At 41.0% G+C, this 17,450-nt stretch overlaps 2 protein-coding genes across 4 annotated transcripts; one reads left to right on the forward strand and one right to left on the reverse strand.

Moving 5' to 3' along the window:
- Window positions 1-4,365: 4,365 nt before the first annotated feature.
- Window positions 4,366-9,371, forward strand: LOC308374020 (L-threonine 3-dehydrogenase, mitochondrial-like). Of its 3 annotated transcripts, none has more exons than XM_080849709.1 (9): window positions 4,366-4,465; window positions 5,557-5,752; window positions 5,958-6,000; window positions 6,196-6,266; window positions 6,392-6,541; window positions 7,041-7,213; window positions 7,427-7,517; window positions 7,620-7,889; window positions 8,341-9,371. In XM_080849709.1, the coding sequence occupies exons 2-9, from the start codon at window positions 5,575-5,577 to the stop codon at window positions 8,478-8,480; spliced, it is 1,116 nt and encodes a 371-aa protein (XP_080705835.1). In that variant the 5' UTR covers window positions 4,366-4,465; window positions 5,557-5,574; the 3' UTR covers window positions 8,481-9,371. The 3 variants fall into 3 exon arrangements, with proteins under 3 accessions (XP_080705835.1, XP_080705836.1, XP_080705837.1); XM_080849710.1 differs by having other exon boundaries at window positions 4,371-4,469; XM_080849711.1 differs by lacking the exon at window positions 4,366-4,465 and adding an exon at window positions 4,511-4,780.
- Window positions 9,372-10,556: 1,185 nt separating this feature from the next.
- On the reverse strand, window positions 10,557-12,659 carry cUnh8orf74 (chromosome Un C8orf74 homolog; the record flags this gene model as incomplete). Its single annotated transcript, XM_080850237.1, has 4 exons — window positions 10,557-10,774; window positions 11,078-11,478; window positions 11,906-12,095; window positions 12,612-12,659. The coding sequence occupies 4 exons, from the start codon at window positions 12,657-12,659 to the stop codon at window positions 10,616-10,618; spliced, it is 798 nt and encodes a 265-aa protein (XP_080706363.1). The 3' UTR covers window positions 10,557-10,615.
- Window positions 12,660-17,450: the final 4,791 nt, after the last annotated feature.

Consider the following 17,450-nt stretch of genomic DNA (forward strand, 5'->3'; position numbering starts at 1 on the left):
ATTATATTGCACATTCACTTTTGCAGTACTGCCCTGCATTTAGCATTTTACCTTCTTCTTTACTTTTTACATAAATGTTTTATATATTTGTATCCTATATACTGTGTTTTCTCTTATGTGTTGCACTGTATGCACCTATACACCAGAACAAATTCCAGGTAAGTGTAAACCTACTTGGCAATAAATACAATTTTGATTCTTATTCTGATTATTACCTTGTGATGCTTACCAAATGGGGATGTGTCTGTGTGCGTGCGTGTGGAGGTGAAAGTAGATAGAATATGGTTAAAACGGTTAAAAGGAAAAAATACAGACTGCAAATAAAGATAAAACACCAAGATATGTGGATGTCGCAGTATTCTTCGTGACCCAGTGTCCACCACCTCTCCATACCAACAGTTGGAGGCCCAAAGAGCTAGAGGCAAGTGACCAAAATAATCCTGAGGTCATTCAGTCACCGTATAGTAGGCAAATAGAAGCAGATGACCATACAACTGGACAGTTGCAGCTACTGACAGCCTACATATGATCTTTGTCGACATCAATGAGGGCAAATTGTACCTTGGAGCTCGGCTTTAGTAATGTGTCATATTTTAAATATAATGCAATTACTATATATAGATCAATAACATTATAATGACATAATTCGTGAAGAAATCAATCTCCTTTCTCTCTCGTCCTTGATGCATCTCATATGGTCCAATTAAGAAATTAAAAACATAACATATGATTAAATGAGCTAGGGCAGTCTGTCCTTGTCTGCAAGATATATGATTAACCAGTGCTAATTTTAGCTCTTGCTGTGGGATGGGCAGACCCTCTCATTGCTCATTGGCTCTCTATACTTGTCTTAATAGCAGTGTTTTCCACACCAGTCTAGACACTCAACATGGAAGTCCAATACAGTTTTGAATTGCACTTTCACTTAATAGACTGAAATACAGCTCAGAGACCAGAAGCTGTCTGATATATGCAAAAGCGTTATGATTCATGAAAGACAGCAGAACACAAAAAGATAGCAACATCTCTCAGGAAAACCTGGAGACATTTCCAATGGTCACATTTGAATAGGGCAGTGGGAACAAGGTAGCAACAGATAGAAATTCCCTGGTGATCATCTCGGTCACGTTGGCTATCAACTACAACTGTGACTGAACTCCCCTAACCCTCTGAGGACAGGTATGCACATGGGCCGCACACGCTGTCTCCCTGTTCAAATATAGCAGTGGCAGACGCTCTGGCTATGTTTTGCCTTGAGAGGGGAAGTCAGCCAACTCATCAATGAGGCCTTTCAAAGGTTTGCATATAACATACGTGAATAGTTTCAATGCTCCCCTTATGCTCAAGTTAATAAAGTGGAAAGTTTGTCAATGGTAAACTATAATATTTGACATTTGGATGGCAGCAGCTTTATGGTAAAGGTCATAAATAATGGATGGAATTGAACAAAGGGAAATCTGATAGTTATTAAACTGCTGTTTTTACAATACTATAATATTATGAATGTCTTCAGCTTAAAAAAGGTATTAAAAGAGTTTATCAATGGTGTTGTACCTGAATTAAGATACAGCGGGTAAAATAAGTATTGGACACGTCACCATTTTTCTTAGTAAATATTTTTCCAAAGGTGCTATTGACATGACATTTTCACCAGATGTTGGTAACAGAAATTAAGTTATGTATAATGATGTGAAAAGACACAGGGAAAAAGTATTGAACCCACTTACTGATATTTATTTAATACTTTGTACAAAAGCATTTGTAGGTAATGAAAACTTTCCATAGGTTTTCAATTGGATTCAAGTCAGGTGATTGGCTGGGCCATTCTAGCATCTTTATTTCCTTCCTCTGAAACCAATTGAGAGTTTCCTTGGCTGTTCATTGTCTTGCTGAAATGTCCACCCTCGTTTCATCTTCATCATCCTGGTATGGCAGCAGATTTGATTAAGAATGTCTCTGTACATTTTTCCATTCATCCTTCCTTCAATTGTATGGCGTTTGCCAGTACCGTATGCTGAAAAGCAGCCCCACACCATGATGTTCCCACCTCCAAACTTCACTATTGGGATGATGTGAAATGCCATTTCTCCTCCAAACATGGTGTGCATTATGGCATCCAAAGATGTATATATATTTTCTGAACTTATTTGTTTTGGTTTCTTTGTATGTATGAATTACTTGGGCTGTTACCAACATCCAGTGAAAATGACAAGTCAGTAGCACCTTTGGAAATATATTTACTGAGAAAAATGGTGACCTGTACAATACTTATTTTACCCGCTGTATATAGACAACAGAGAGTGTTGCTTTCCTCTGCTCTTTCAGTCACAGCAACATAAATGGAATCTGAGCTGATATTAAAGCACTCTTCAAACAAGGACAATATGAAGGGTACCCCTTACATAAGGAGGGGTGCCAGTGGCGTGTGCCTTATGACTCCACCTGACTGGGGCTGCGATCATATTTCTCTATTATGTACACAGCTGTGTTTACATCACCCTGGCCTACATACCACAGCCAGTGTGCTGGCCATCAGAGGACAGATAGTGTTATTCGCTTCAAGGTTTGCTGAAGGTTCTCCAGCAACATACTCTAAACCACGCAAAGATGTTGCGAAGTGTGTTTGCTTAAGTTAATTCCATCCCAGTGAATTGAGCATGTGTGCGTTTTATGTTAAGAGGAGGACCACTGGAGGCAGGAGATAAGCTTGTGGATATACTCGGTTACGTTGCACAGGTGGAGGTAATGCCCATCTGGATGAGTGTCTCTCTAAGTGGGCTCATATGGCAGAGTCCATATGTTTCAGGCTGCTCTTTTTTTTATTTATGCTGCTGTGCATTTTTGCATCCCTAATTGAAGGGCAAACAGTGTGTATACAGATTGCATCGGGAATGCTTGACCCACTGAAAATGTCTGCAATGTAAGTGAGGTATGTGACAAGATGCCTGAGAAAAGCACGGAACATCATAAAGGACCACAGCCACCGAGGCTATGGAATTCTCACACTGCTGCCGTCTGGTAGACCTTACCGGAGCATCCGAGCACGGACTACAAGACTCACAAACAGCTTTTTTCCCCAGGCTGTAAGGCTTCTGAACCAGCAGCACTGACCCACTGAACAATCGCCATCACCATGTACATTCTGCTCCCCCACTAATACAACTACACTTACTTGCTACACATGTATAACATATTATTGAATTTTATATTCCTCACTCCTCAACCCTGTAAACTGCTGCTAGCCATTCAATTAATTTTTAAATTGTTGTACTATGTTGTATGTTATATGTTACTTTGTTATATGCGGTATGTTATATGTTATATGTTATATGTGGTATATTATTTTTGTATCTTGTATTGCCCGTCTACTGCGTAGATGTTGCCTGCCAGGTCTTTCACTGCTCTGATGACGCTAAGTTTTTGGTGCATGTGACAATAAACACTTTGACTTGACTTGACTTGACATGGAACTATGCTCCAGAGACGCACCGTGACTTCTCCCTGCATGCAGTTAGATAGTGAAGGTGATCTCTGAAGATGTGGTGCAAAATGCTTCCCTAATAATAGGAACTTTGGTTGGCTACTTTAGGTACCAGAAATCTAGTCTGGTTTGGACAGCCTTTTGCTCCAAAACTAAGCTTTTGAAAGGCATCATGGTCTTGAGATGAAGAGCTGTTTCTGAGGCATCTGTTCAGTGTCCACCAATCAGCAGAAAGTGAAAGGCAGCTCAAATGGATTTTGAAGAAGAGTTAATATGGTAGCACAGAACGTTGGTAATTGGTTAAAGGCTTTGTGCATGGCCTTGTGCCATTCACATAAAGCCTATGAAATGTAGAATTTGGTGAATTTTTTGGGTGAAACACATTTTCAAGCAGCAGGGCTTTGTAATCATGCAAGCTGCACAACTTCTAGCAACAGCATTTCTATGGGGTGAAAAAAAAACTTGAAGAAAAGCAGGTCGGCTTTAGACATTTTCATTGTACAAGCTGTCAGGAACCATTCATAACCTAGAGAAGAGAACTGGTTTTATGATTGGTTTTGTTCATTCTGTCACCGTGACACGTTTTTCCACACGCAGTTAAATGAGGAAGAGTTGTCTTTTTGTACTACACGCAGTAATACAATCGTGTGAACTGCTTTTAAGAGTGGATATGACACGTAATTGCATCTATTTCCATCTGGCATTCAAATTCTTGGAGCTCGTGCAGTACACGCATAGACTTTGGGTACACGAGATAGAGTGACGTAAAAGGGGGTTTGCTCAGGGTGGAAGACCGCGCCTCTCCACCGTGAACCAATCAGAGCCGAAACCGGCGGACTTCTGGCACTAAAGATAAGCGTGTCTAAAGCTGATGCAATATATCAGAACAGCATACCAGAGGCAGACTGTGGGAGCATCAGATAACAGGCATCATATTTACTGGAAGAGACAAGATACTTTTACATCTTTTTTTTCAGCGACAACGTAGGTAGTCACATCATTGTACTTGTTTAGTTTATTAGGAATGCGTAGAACGAACTTGTTTGCTAGCTGACTTGATGCTGAATGTTAGCTAACGTTAGCCGAGTAATTGATATCGAGTTAACATTATGTGTATGGGCGTGGACAACTTTGAAGTCAAGATGAGCTAACTTAAATTTATTTTTTACAATAAATTGGCTAGGTACATAGGCGCTAGCGAAATTATCTGGTTCTAGCCAGCCAGACGTATCCTTAAATAGCTAGCCAGTGCTTCAGCCCTCAACTAGCATCCAGCCATGCGTTGTACATTATCATACAGTTGGGTAATTTGCCGGGTAGCTAATGACCTCAGTTATTCGGTTTCATTCTTTTAAATCAATTCAACATTGTGTCTTCAAGTTAACTTGCTAAGTCCATGTTGAACTATTTCCATTTACAGTTCTGGTTACCATTCATGTTTTTCAAGACATGTAACGTTAACGTAAATTTAAAAAAAATCAGCGTTGCCTTAACATTAGCTAACTGTTCTGTTTAGACATCTGTTTCGTCTTATCTCATTTCCTAAAGTTAATTGTTGATTGGCTATCTTCTTATTACAAGGGTTGCCTTGTTTACCAAGTGTTTTATTACATTGCTCTGGATCGGTGTAGATGAAGGAAATGCATTATAGGACACGATGTCCGTATTTTTGATTACACCCACAACACTAACAGAATAATAGCGTATAACTGGACTAATTTGTGTTAAATTAAAGTTAGTTTTTAGTGCTCTGCAATGAATTGTCTGAATAACGCCCTAATAGTGGCCTTCGCCGGCTGTTCTCAGCATCCTAGGAGGACTGATGTTTTATTGCCAGAAGATGGCGATTTAGCGACGTGTTTATGGAAGTTGGAGGGAGAAAAATGTTATGTCCACCAAATATTTACTGCGATGTGCAATATATATTTATTGAGGCTGGACTTTCAAATTACAAATCTATTGCCTTTAACTGTCCTTCCGTGTCATATGCAGTGTATATTTCGTTTGTGGTCAAAGTTAATGTGTTTTGCATCAAGCTTTATTAATTCGTTTTTTGTTTATTTGTTTGTTAACAGGACGCATTTTAACAACCCATGGCTCGACCGCTAAGCAAATTGGTGCGGCACGCTCTTCGGACGCATGGCTGCGGATGCGAGTGTTTGACAGTGTCTGTCCGCAGCATCAGTTTTTCTCCACGTCAGGTCACATCAGATGCAGGCTTTCACTCCGTGTCTTTCTCCGAGACCGATCATCCGAAAGTCCTTATCACCGGTACGACTTTCTCAGTGCATACAGTTAATATATAAATAATCTTCTGAGCTCGATGCATAGGTGAAATTCTTTGAAGATGTAGGCCATGAGCATAAAATCGCGACTTTTTGTTACTATGGTTACCAATGCAGTGATTTGTGATCTCCATAGCAACAGTGTGACTTTTCCTCCCCTTCCTCCTCCTGTCTATCCTCTGTCTATGCAGGCGGTCTTGGCCAGCTGGGGGTGGGGATGGCCAAGATGCTGCGGTAAGAACTAATTTTAGGCGCCCAAGTTGTGTCTCGTACAGCATTTGGCTCCAAAATCACTGCATGGATACACTTTGTGTAGTGATCCCTACTTATGTAATGCACGTCCACCTCATTTGGTGATAACTATCTGACATTGTGTCCTATAGTAGTCACGCACAATTTGTTTAATTATTGCTACTCTTCTTTTGACAGGCGGCAATTTGGAAAGAATAATGTTATTCTGTCTGACATCCGAAAGCCTCCCAGTGATGTATATCACAATGGTGAGTGTATCAAAGTAGCATATGTTCTCTTGTTGGTCAAGTAATAAATGGTAGAAAAGAAAGTTCATGTTTCAATGATAGGGCCTCTATAAGTTAACTTTTGAAAAACCACTGTGCATTTGCAGGTCCCTTCATTTATTCAGACATCCTTGACTACAAGAACCTGCGTGAGATTGTGGTGAATAACCGCATTACCTGGCTGGTACACTACAGTGCGCTCCTCAGTGCTGTGGGGGAAGCCAACGTGTCATTGGCCCGAGATGTCAACATCACTGGTGAGGGGGCTACCTCACTAGATCATTCACACGCTCACTCGCTCTCTCTCACTCACACATACACAAATGTTTTCAGTGTTTAACCTGCTGATAATCAGATCCAAGTGAATTTAAGCAATTATATTGCTATTAGTGTTTGCCCCATAGATCTGTACCAAAGTGTTTTCTGCTGGTGGGTTAAAATAAAGTTCTGTGATGAGACAGATCGACAGTGGTGCAGGGGGTAGAGGGGTTGTTTAGTCGTTTAGTAATCGGAAGGTTGCTAGTACGATTCCCCACGCCTCCTTACCAAGTGAGTCCTTGAGCAAGACACTGAACCCCTTAAAAACTGCTCCCAATGTATAAATGCAATTTCCTTTTTAAGTGGCTTTGGATAAAAGCATCTGCTATACGACTAAATGTAAAAATGTAATGAGATGCTATAGATGTATTGGAATTATAAAGACCTGGGACAAACGGTCTCCCAAGATGCCCTTCTAACTGCCTTTCTCCCCCACAGGCCTGCATAATATCCTGGACATAGCAGCAGAGCATGGCCTTCGTCTGTTTGTCCCCAGCACCATTGGGGCTTTTGGGCCTTCATCTCCCCGCAACCCCACTCCTGATCTCTGCATCCAGCGGCCACGCACAATTTATGGCGTCTCCAAGGTGCATGCTGAACTCATGGGAGAGGTAAGGACCACTTTACTGATGCCGGTCTTTTATGGCCTTGGAGGCATCATCCAAGGAAATAAAATGATAAAAGTTGCCCTGCATGTACACATATTATATATATTGCGACTGATATTTAAAAAAGGGTAAGTGTTTGTACCCTGTCTTGGACATGCCAACCTCGGGGGCCCTTATGGTTCTGAAAGTGAGCCTTTGATATTTTTGCTTTTGCAGTATTACCACCACAGGTATGGACTGGATTTCCGCTGTCTGCGGTACCCAGGCATCATCTCGGCAGACTCTCAGCCTGGAGGAGGGACGACAGGTGAGCCTTCCTGACTTCAAACATCTATTTACACTCCACACCTTGGTCTCCTGTGGTCCTGGTGTTCCTGATGCTCTGTGACCTCCCGCCCCTGCTTTTCAGACTACGCCGTGCAGATCTTCCACGACGCGGTGAAGACTGGCAAGTTTGAGTGCAACCTGAGGCCGGACACACGGCTGCCTATGATGTACATCACCGACTGCCTGCGTGCCACGCTGGAGATTATGGAAGCTCCAGCTGAGTCGCTCAGCATGCGCACCTACAACATCAATGCCATGAGCTTCACGCCTGAGGAACTGGCCCACGAGCTGCAGAAGCTGCTGCCTGGGCTTGAGGTCACCTACCACATCGACCCCGTCAGACAGGCCATAGGTGAGGACTCACTGTACGCCACCAACCAGAACGATGGAAGAGTTGCAATGTTCCCTCTTTGCAATTCCTACAAATGAGCCTAAGGGCACAGATGACCTTACATATAAGTGGTGCATTCACCAGCGGAAGAAGTTACAGATGACCTTACATATAAGTGGTGCATTCACCAGCGGAAGTTGAAGTTAAGTGAGGTGCAGTGTAGAGATGCTGTGTTACGCTGGGATTTGTGACTTGTGATTTTAATCATCCATAAGAAGCCATAGTCATTCAAAGACTTTGAATAGATGATAAATAGCAAATGCACCTCTATACTAGCACTCAATGTTGCACCATTTTTGAAAGCGGTTGCCAAATGGCAACATGGTATTACCAGCATGTGTATCAGAAGTCGCGGCCTTACTTGTATTCTTTTCTGATCCTAATCTTTCTTTCTGTTTGTTCTCCTGTCTAGCGGACAGCTGGCCAATGAACTTTGATGACAGTAATGCACGGAGAGATTGGGGCTGGAAGCACGACTATGACCTGCCGGAACTAGTGCAGACCATGCTTAACTTCATTGGGTCAGACTCGAGGATTGCCAGTGCTTACTGAGATCTATAGAACCTGAATGGCTCTGTACATATGGGCCGTTCAGACTATCAGGGACCGGAGACCCAGAGGAATGTAAATATTTTGAGTGCACAGTTGGGTCTCTTTTAGTTATCTCACTCCTTAAAAAGGGATTGTATCAATATGTGTCTGTGTCTCTGTCTGTCATGTGTCGTTGACAGTTAGTCCTCCATACATTGGGGCATCTCCAAGGTCAAAGGGGATTTAGTATGTTACAGTGTTTTCCCACCCCCTCCAAAAAACACACACTTGATAGCCATAATGTGTCTTCGTCTACCAGATAATGTCTGTCAAACCAAATATGAGATAGATTCTGCTCAGTGAACTTTAACATAAATGCCTTGAATCGGCCACAAAGAATGTTGTTCACATGTGTTAGGGTCGGTATGATCTTAAACCAAACTGTCTAGTCTTGTCCCAATGTGATTGTGGAAGGTAAAAGGAAAAAGGAAATCTTTCAGCCGTCTGACCTTGCAGTACAGGTATTATTTGTATTAGAAAATGCATTCTACTGAATGCTTGGTTTCATGAAGTCATATGCTCCTCTATTTATTTTTTGCACTCAACAAGAATGCTATTCTAGTTTTGTGTTTTTACTTAGAAATATTGAATCTTTTGGTGCTATCCAGAGACTCTTGCTTTGAGAGCATTTTTAAGCCTAATGATGTAACGGTGCTTGATTATACTTTGTTTGTTTTATGGCTAGTGGTAAAATGTGTTTCAATTTATGTTCAGGGAATTTGAAGGCCTCCCTTTTCTTAAAATTATTATTTTCCAAAAAATGTAGAATGGAAAAATATAATTCCATTCAACCCTTGTAATATGTATTGTTGCTTCAATCGTCGGGAGGGATAAATTAAAGATATGGTAGAGGCTGAATATATTTTTTTCAGTGTAAATGCCTCTTCACATGTTCAGCAGAACATGGAACACCTCATTAAATCCTCAACTGAAGTTCATGGAGGTCTTTTCTGTATAGTTTTGATAGATCAGCATTCCAATACAATGCGGCTAAATTTCCATTTATTTTTACCACCTCTGAAATCATGTTTTGTTGGGTCTTCCTTCTTAAGTGACGTGCTGCTCAAAATGTAAAATTCCTGCAAAGCAATTTGCCCATGACTGCGAGCAACAAACCTTTTACACATTTCTTGTTTGTTTAGTAGTAGTGGCCTATTGGTTATCTCGATCAGACAAATCAAAGGCATCAGAACTTGTAGCTTTTATAAATGTCTTCATCTTGCACTTTGTGGCATTCACCTGTGCAGTCAGTGGTTTTTGTTGTAAAACATTTTTTTTGTATGCTTCTAGACATATCGGTAGGGTGATGGTAGGTTACACCATTATTATAAGCCCTGAGGCATTTTAATTTGTTGTCTACAAAATAACTACTACACTTGCAATACTGAACAGCCCTATTCACAAGTTGTTACTTCTGAGTTTCTGATACAAGAAAAGCCTTTTGAACCTGGGAAAGATTTCTGTTTAACGCAAGTTTTTCATTATACTTTGGCTATTTGCACTGCATTCCCCTTTGACCTCTTCTACTGTTGCGTTATGTTATATTGATGCTGCCTACCCCAACAATGCTTTTTTTATTTTTTTATTTTATACAGAACTCCAGTTGCATAGCCCCCTTTGATATAAAGCTATTTAAAGGTAGAGTCCGGTGAGACACCTGTATAACTCCAGGCTCTGTACCTGAGGAAGTCTGAAACCATATTTACACCAGCCCAGCAACACCAAGTGTTCAGCCATAAGCAAGCTCATCTGGGCTGAGTGAGTCAGTGAACAGTATTAATCAAAAGGCAGGCAGACTCTATTTTTAAACAGTTGAACTGAGCCAACCTGCAGGATTCTAGTTGAAGGTTGAGGAGCCTCTTAAAAGGTCACTCAGCCCTTTGATGTTCGTCTGGCCTTTGCTTTGTAGGGAACTGCAGTGGCTTGCTTTACGGTGCCGTAGACTGTAAACACTACTTTCTGGAGGGATTTTTTTTTTCTTTTAAATCTCCCCTTAATCCAGGTCCTATCGTTTTGATTCCATACAAAATCAGGAAAAAAAATTGGAAACAGCTTTATTCCAAAAATAATCGCTTGGAAAAAGCTGTGAAAGACAGTCAGTCAGGTTTTTGGACACCGGGGTCTGAACTAGCAATGGCTTTGGCTTGTATTTTCAGTTCTAAAAGGTCTTGAATGAGAGCAGCTTCTTTCGTCATGGTCTCCGTCATCTTCTCCCCTTGAGTTTGCAGGAAGTCACGGATTATCTTCTTCACTTCCTAACCAAAAATGCATACATTACATTGAATTCTGGACTGCAATATAAGCTTGACATTTTTTGCCTGTCTTTAAATGCCTTTACTTACAATTGTCTCTTGAAACAAAAATTATATCATGGCAAGCCACCATCCAATCGAATAGTTTTTTTTTTTTAACCATTTGTAGTGGATTATAGTAATTCAAGGAATTCCTTCCAGTAACTTTGCAGATAGGCTAAACCACACAAGGAAATTAATGAGAAAATATTTGAGCAGTAGAAATGCCACAGTACAGCAAACAGAAAGCATGTCTAAATCCTTCACCTGTTTTCCTCGGCTGCCCTCCAGCAGCGGGCCCAAATCCTCCAGCATGGCCTCGAGCTGCTCCTTCTGCAGAGGTCCTGCCCACTCCCTCAGGCGGTGAATCTCAGCCAGTTTCTCCTCCTCTGCGGAGGCAAGCCTTCTCACTTCCCTTTGAGTTTCCCACTCTTTGAAGTCCATGCCCTCACATAGCTCCGGGGGCACAGGGGGAACTTCCACTTCCAGCTGGCCCATGAAGTTCTTCGGTACAGGCAGGCCCAAGAAGGTCTGGTAAAGCTGTTGGTGGTGCACATAGGTCTGTGCAATGAAGTTGAACATGGTGACACGGTGGACTTCGGGGAGGCTAGGAAGACACTGCGATACTCGCTCTGCAATCAGCGCAATAGACTGGTCTCTCTCCAGTCCTAGAAAGTGACAACAGGTCAAATTGAACTGGATTGACAAAGCAATATGATGCATAGCTTCACAGCTCCATCATATATGTGAAAAGCACTTATTCATGCCCAGCTTTTGGTGGCAAACGAGTCTGTCTCTTACAACCTAAATGATCAGAGCTTTTTAATATAAATGGTCTGTGACTTGAAGTCCTGTATGATCTATGCATGCATACACTCCGAAGTTAATTTTTGCCACACCCGGAAATTCGGTAGCATATGCACCGTATGACACACTTTATGCGCCAACTTACATTTGCTTTTAATTGTAAATCGTATCAGTTATCTTCGAATAGCCATGTAAACAAAAAAACAGTTGGCTACTATCACCAGCGCGCGTGCGCACGCCCTCACACCTTTCATCCATTTATAAAACAAAACGAGTGAAACCAATTACCTTTTAGATTAGGTAGTAGTTCCTTTGACATTTTGGCAACTTCAGATGTGGCTGCCCAAGGGAATCCACGATCCACTGCGAACATCACGATCTCGTAGACAAACTCCTGGTGCAGGAGCTCCCTCTGGTTGTCTCCCACAAACTCATTCCAGTGGAAATGTTTACCCAGGCGGTGTATACCTTCTCGTTTCTGGTACACACAGACAACATGTTACTCACCGTCCAGAGGACCGGTGAGCTACTTGGAAAATGAACGGTCGATTATTGTGGCGTAAAAAAGCTACACTCATCTTTAACAGTGGCACCCAAGATTTCCATCAATTTTTATTCCAATACAGCCGAACGTGTTGTCATGCACCTGTACTTATCGCGCAAGAACATATTTATGCTAGCTGACGGACATTAGGGTCGGTGCACAATACAAAAAACGGTAAGTGGATACGCATGAATAAATATTCATATAGGCCTACACATTCACTGCTACACTGCTTTTCCGAAAACAAGTCGTTCTGTTTGCGTCCTCAGTGTTAACTTGTTGCATCGCACGTTGTGACTTTGCTACAAATGTATTTAGTAGTCAGTGCTCTACTCTAAGATGCGTTATGATCCAATTTCTCGAGGTCGCATTCCTAATATGTCGCATTCCTAATATGGAATAGCCCATGCCACGTCGAGAATATATATCTCTTTTGGAATATTTGTATACCTCAGCTCTTGCAATCTTTTGCATTTCCTTGGCTGTCAGCGAGGCCATAGCTTGTGTTGTCAGGGGCGTCTTGTTGCCCTGGTTACCACGGCGCACTTTTTCAGGCAAGCACGTGAGAGATGTCCATGTATGCGACTCCATATGATCACTAATGTAGGCTGTTGTTGAAGCCTAGATTGTATGTTGCAGTGTCATAAAAGTCTTTTTTTTTTTTTTAAAGTAGCATATATGTCAGACAAAACAGTGTTCTGTTGCCATTCCAATCACTGCTTAAAGTCAGTGTGACCAATCTAATCTAAGTTATTTGCTTTTCATAGCATAGAGATCTGGTAGGTCTAGTACAATGGGTTTTCTTATAATTTATCCATAGGCTACTTCGGGAAAACATGGGGGGATTCCCTGTGCTTTGCACAATCGGTAACCTAAGAGTTAAATCCTACTGGTACAGATGGTCGAGCAGGCATAATCCTCTTTCATATGAGCCTCACTCCTTCTTCATAATTGGACGCAGTTGCTTTTGATAATTAGCCTAATGGAACGATCGGTGTCAAAGTAGTGAGAACAATGTAGCTACGTCGTCTCCCCTGCTGGGATGTGTGGGATTTTTATTGACATTAGACAACGAGAACACAGTCCACTGGAACCAGTTTCTCGTTCAACATTTAGCAGGCTCTCAAACATTTTGAGAGCGGTCTCAATCTGTTGACTTGCCCAATTGGATTTCTGGTAGCCTGTTCGTCTATTGGATGGGGAATTTACTGGAATGGGTGGAATTCACCCTATCGGACAAACAAGTCTGTCGTATGAGATGAAATGGTAAGCTTGTTGATTTAAACTCTTTTTTTGTAACATAACGAGGGCAGAAGATTATGTGAGTGCAGCTTGCAGGTCATTGGAACAAACGAGTAAACTAATCTAGATCTGTCTACTGTATTTGTATTTATGGCTACAGTCGGCAGTTTATAGATTGTATGAGTCCCACTGTATAAAATTAGCGTCATTTCTATGAAGGCAAGGGGGAATAGGTTATGACTAAAGGTTATTCATTTGACAAAGATTGTTTTGTTTTTTTACAAAGTAATACAATCAATTATCAAATATTTAATATCCCAAATGAATGTAGACTTTACAAGTTAGTTTGTGTTAAATAAAAATCACATTTATGGAAGGGAAAAATTGTTGTCTCAGCCATATGCTCAGACTAAAGGTTAGAGAGAATCAATTTTCCAAAGTCATAATGTAAAATAATTGTGTACGAAATACCTAAAAATGAATATTATCCTATGTTGAAACATTTCAAGATTGCACATAAAGATTTTACAAATATGTACTATTTCATCCAGCTGTGTTCTCGAACACAACTACAGGTAGATAATGTTCCAGGGAAAAAGAGGAACTGAAAAGAGATCCATTACTGGTCCAAGGCTTTTGGCCACCTCTCGACCAGTCAGGCCACCTAGAGACAGAAAACAGATGAATGTAGTGCAGTCACATGCTATTCCCATGGTTCTTTGTTGTCACTTTATCTGTAATTAGATACACAGCCATTAACTTTTGAATAATAATGTATTCAAGCCTCAGGCATGCTTAATCAAAAATAATTTCTAAATTTTAGCCTAAAAAATATTCAGTCTGCTGGAATGGTTTACAAAGACAATTAAAGGTAAAGGTTTGCAGGAGTGTTTTTGCTGTCTGAATTTGCTATATGTTGCTATAAAAAATACCTACATGTCTTGTGTTTATATTTCTGACACAGTATGCCAGTCTTATGACACCAAGGGGGAAGGGCCTCTCTGCTTGCATGAACAGGGAGCCTAACTGCTGTCACTTTCCCTCTCGTGGGTCCCAGAGATGCAGCTGAGCCTTGTCGTATGTTAAACAGGGTGTGTGCTGTGTGTACCATGGTTTTACAGGGAGGCTAGCGGAGTATGTGTAGTCAACATGTGTCACACCCGGCCTAGTGGAGCGTGTCCCTGCCGTAGGTCTCGTGGAAGATTGGTTATTACAGAATCCTGGTCTTGGCTGAATATAATTAGATGGCAAAATGGCTTTGTGTGTATTTCAGACTGCGGTCTGTTGGGACATTTTAGTAATCTGCCATTAAGTGCATCACCTGCTCTAACATACAAATCTGATAACAAGACAAATTAACAATGATTCATTCTTGAGGCATGTAGAGGAAATTAGTTTAAACAGTAATAGTGTGCGGCAGCTGTTAATTTTAATGTTAGCCTGGTCTGTTCAAGCAGTAGTGAGTAAATACATTCTGTGAGCAGACAAAGAAAGGACAATCCTCAGGAAACTGGAAAAAAAACTCGATCTAGATCTAGATATTGGCTTATGAAAAAGCTTGACATATTCTCTATACATGTACAGTATATACCACATAGACATGTATAGACACATTACACATTTATTGGAAATTTAAAATCATTTGGATACAAATAATCCTCTTTTCCACTTTCCTATGGAAACTTTCTGCCTTAGCCAATAACCCAGATTCAAGTATATTTAAATGCTGACAGTAAGCAAGTATTTCTTTTAATAGAAACAAGAGTAAACAAGATGGGAATACCAGGTAACCCGTTTTGAACTCGGAGAGAATGTACAGTAGGTATCTAAGAGAGTTACGTCAGCATGGTTTGCTCCTGATTGGATGACACAGCAGTGTCCTAAATGTTGCTGCTCTGTCTCGCTACACACTAAACGGCCAGTCATCCCTATGCTTATGAGAAATACGTGTCATAAGAACCAGAGACATTAGAAATGAAATTCCAAAAAACATACATCATATCCTCTTAGGAATGTCAGTAGATATGCCATGTAATTGTAGCACAGAACATGCAAAGACATTAAGAAAATAGAGGGAATATCTCTGTTCAATAACCATTTTGCTAGTTTGTCAAAAAAAAGACTTTCCCTTTTGTGATGAAATTAGGCTTTAGACCTACATTTTACTATGAAAATAGTGTCTAAAAAAAGAGATTAAGTAATAAAAAACCCAACAAATAATGTGAGTCACCACACACAGCAACTGCATTGTACTGATCTGAACCCTTCTTACAAAACGAGCTGTCTCTGCCCTCTTTCCCTTCGGCTTACAGTTCAGAGTTACGGTGCAGAGGATGTGCTAGCTCAGTATAACCTTACCAGATTATACTAAGCCACGGTCCTGGCAGAGTTAATGGCTAATCGTTAGCCACCTCCCATACACACCACGTTTTACCATGATATCATTGCACTGCCGCCACTCTGATGCACCATGGAACTGAAACTGAATCACTGTCTGTTCTCGGTGCAGTGTGTGTCTGTGTGACTTGTAGTAAGTAAGTAAGTAAGTTTTATTTATAGAGCACATTTATATACAGCATAAACTGACCAAAGTGCTTTACAATGACACTAAAAGGCAAATAATACAGTATAACAATAATACAATAACATGACACCCCACATAGGCAAGAACAGGGGGTTAACAGTTCAAGGGGAAAGGAAGGCCAGGGAGTAAAAGTGGGCTCGTGACTTTGTGCATACAACTGTTCTCACATCCACAACGCCGATCGCTTTGAGGTGCTACTATAGTGCTTTCAGAAATGTTTGTGATTCAGTAATTTGTTCACCCATAACTGAGTTCTAATTCAAGTGCATCCCACGCACCATCTAATAATAATGCCTTATTTACTCGTTCCCAGTGGATGGTTGTGACTGTTACCGCACCACAGCATTCATCCCACACAGGTGTTTAATTCTGTTCCATTACTCTCCTGACAACCAGCAGTTTGCGCATGCAGTGCTATTGTTCTGTATGTGAGTGTGTTTAAAATATTAACATGTAGTGAAAGTCAATTGAGGGAATAGGTGTAATAGATCAAATTGCTTAAAATGTTATATTTGATGAAGCATTGTACTCTCTCCCCACATTATTCAGAATCAGAATCAGGTTTTATTGGCCAAGTAAGTTTGCACAAACAAGGAGTTTTTCTTGGCACAGTGGCTCTCAGTGTTCTTACACATATTACACAAAATATACATCACAACACAAAACAATACAACAGTGCAAAACAATACAACAGTGCAATGGTAAACCGTTCTATAGCAGTTTATGTGGATGGTGTCTGTATTTATTAAACAGCAGCATAAAAGGAGGGCAGGAACAGGTTTATTGCTATTAAAGGTACAGTCGGCGGGTCTAATCCCATACACTTTTTCTCCAATTCAGCGAATCATTCCTCACAGCCCTCTCGCTGTCTGTTCACTGTTTACGCTCAAACAAACGCTCTACACAGAAGTTCAAAAGTTCTACACAGCCCTGGCTCTGTAAATGGGAAGCACACATAATGGCTCGAACTGAGCCACAAACAATCCCAGCTAATCAACACAATGCATTTTGAAATGTGCTGCGTCCTTTGTGTCTGTTTGGTAAGGAATCGGTTGCAATGTTCCACTTCCACCTTTGTTGTCTTTACGCAACCCAGGAGTGGCCTTCTTAGATTTCAGTGACATCTCAAAGTGATTAAAGAGGCTTTGCGTTCTATCCTTAGCTTGCAAAGGCCCTGATTAGTGGCTAGACTTTTTGTGGGAGGGCTTTTGAACTCTTCATTGCAGTGGCAACACTCAGCTACCAGGTGCTCAGGTCTCTCTCAGAGCGCTCAGCTGTCTCTTCTTATTCAAGAGTAAAAGCTGTTGGTAGATTTTTAGCATCAGTTTGGATCATGGATCTGCACTGTGTGAGTAGAGTATCTGTTTTATTATTGAATGTAATCTATTCACGTCTATTGATGTAAAATTTGAAATGTCATGATTCTTAAACAGTGGGGTTTAAAGACAGCCAGAGCAGTGCAG

The sequence above is a fragment of the Sprattus sprattus genome (assembly GCF_963457725.1).
Source record: "Sprattus sprattus genome assembly, chromosome: 13".
NCBI classification, from domain to species: Eukaryota; Metazoa; Chordata; class Actinopteri; order Clupeiformes; family Clupeidae; genus Sprattus; species Sprattus sprattus.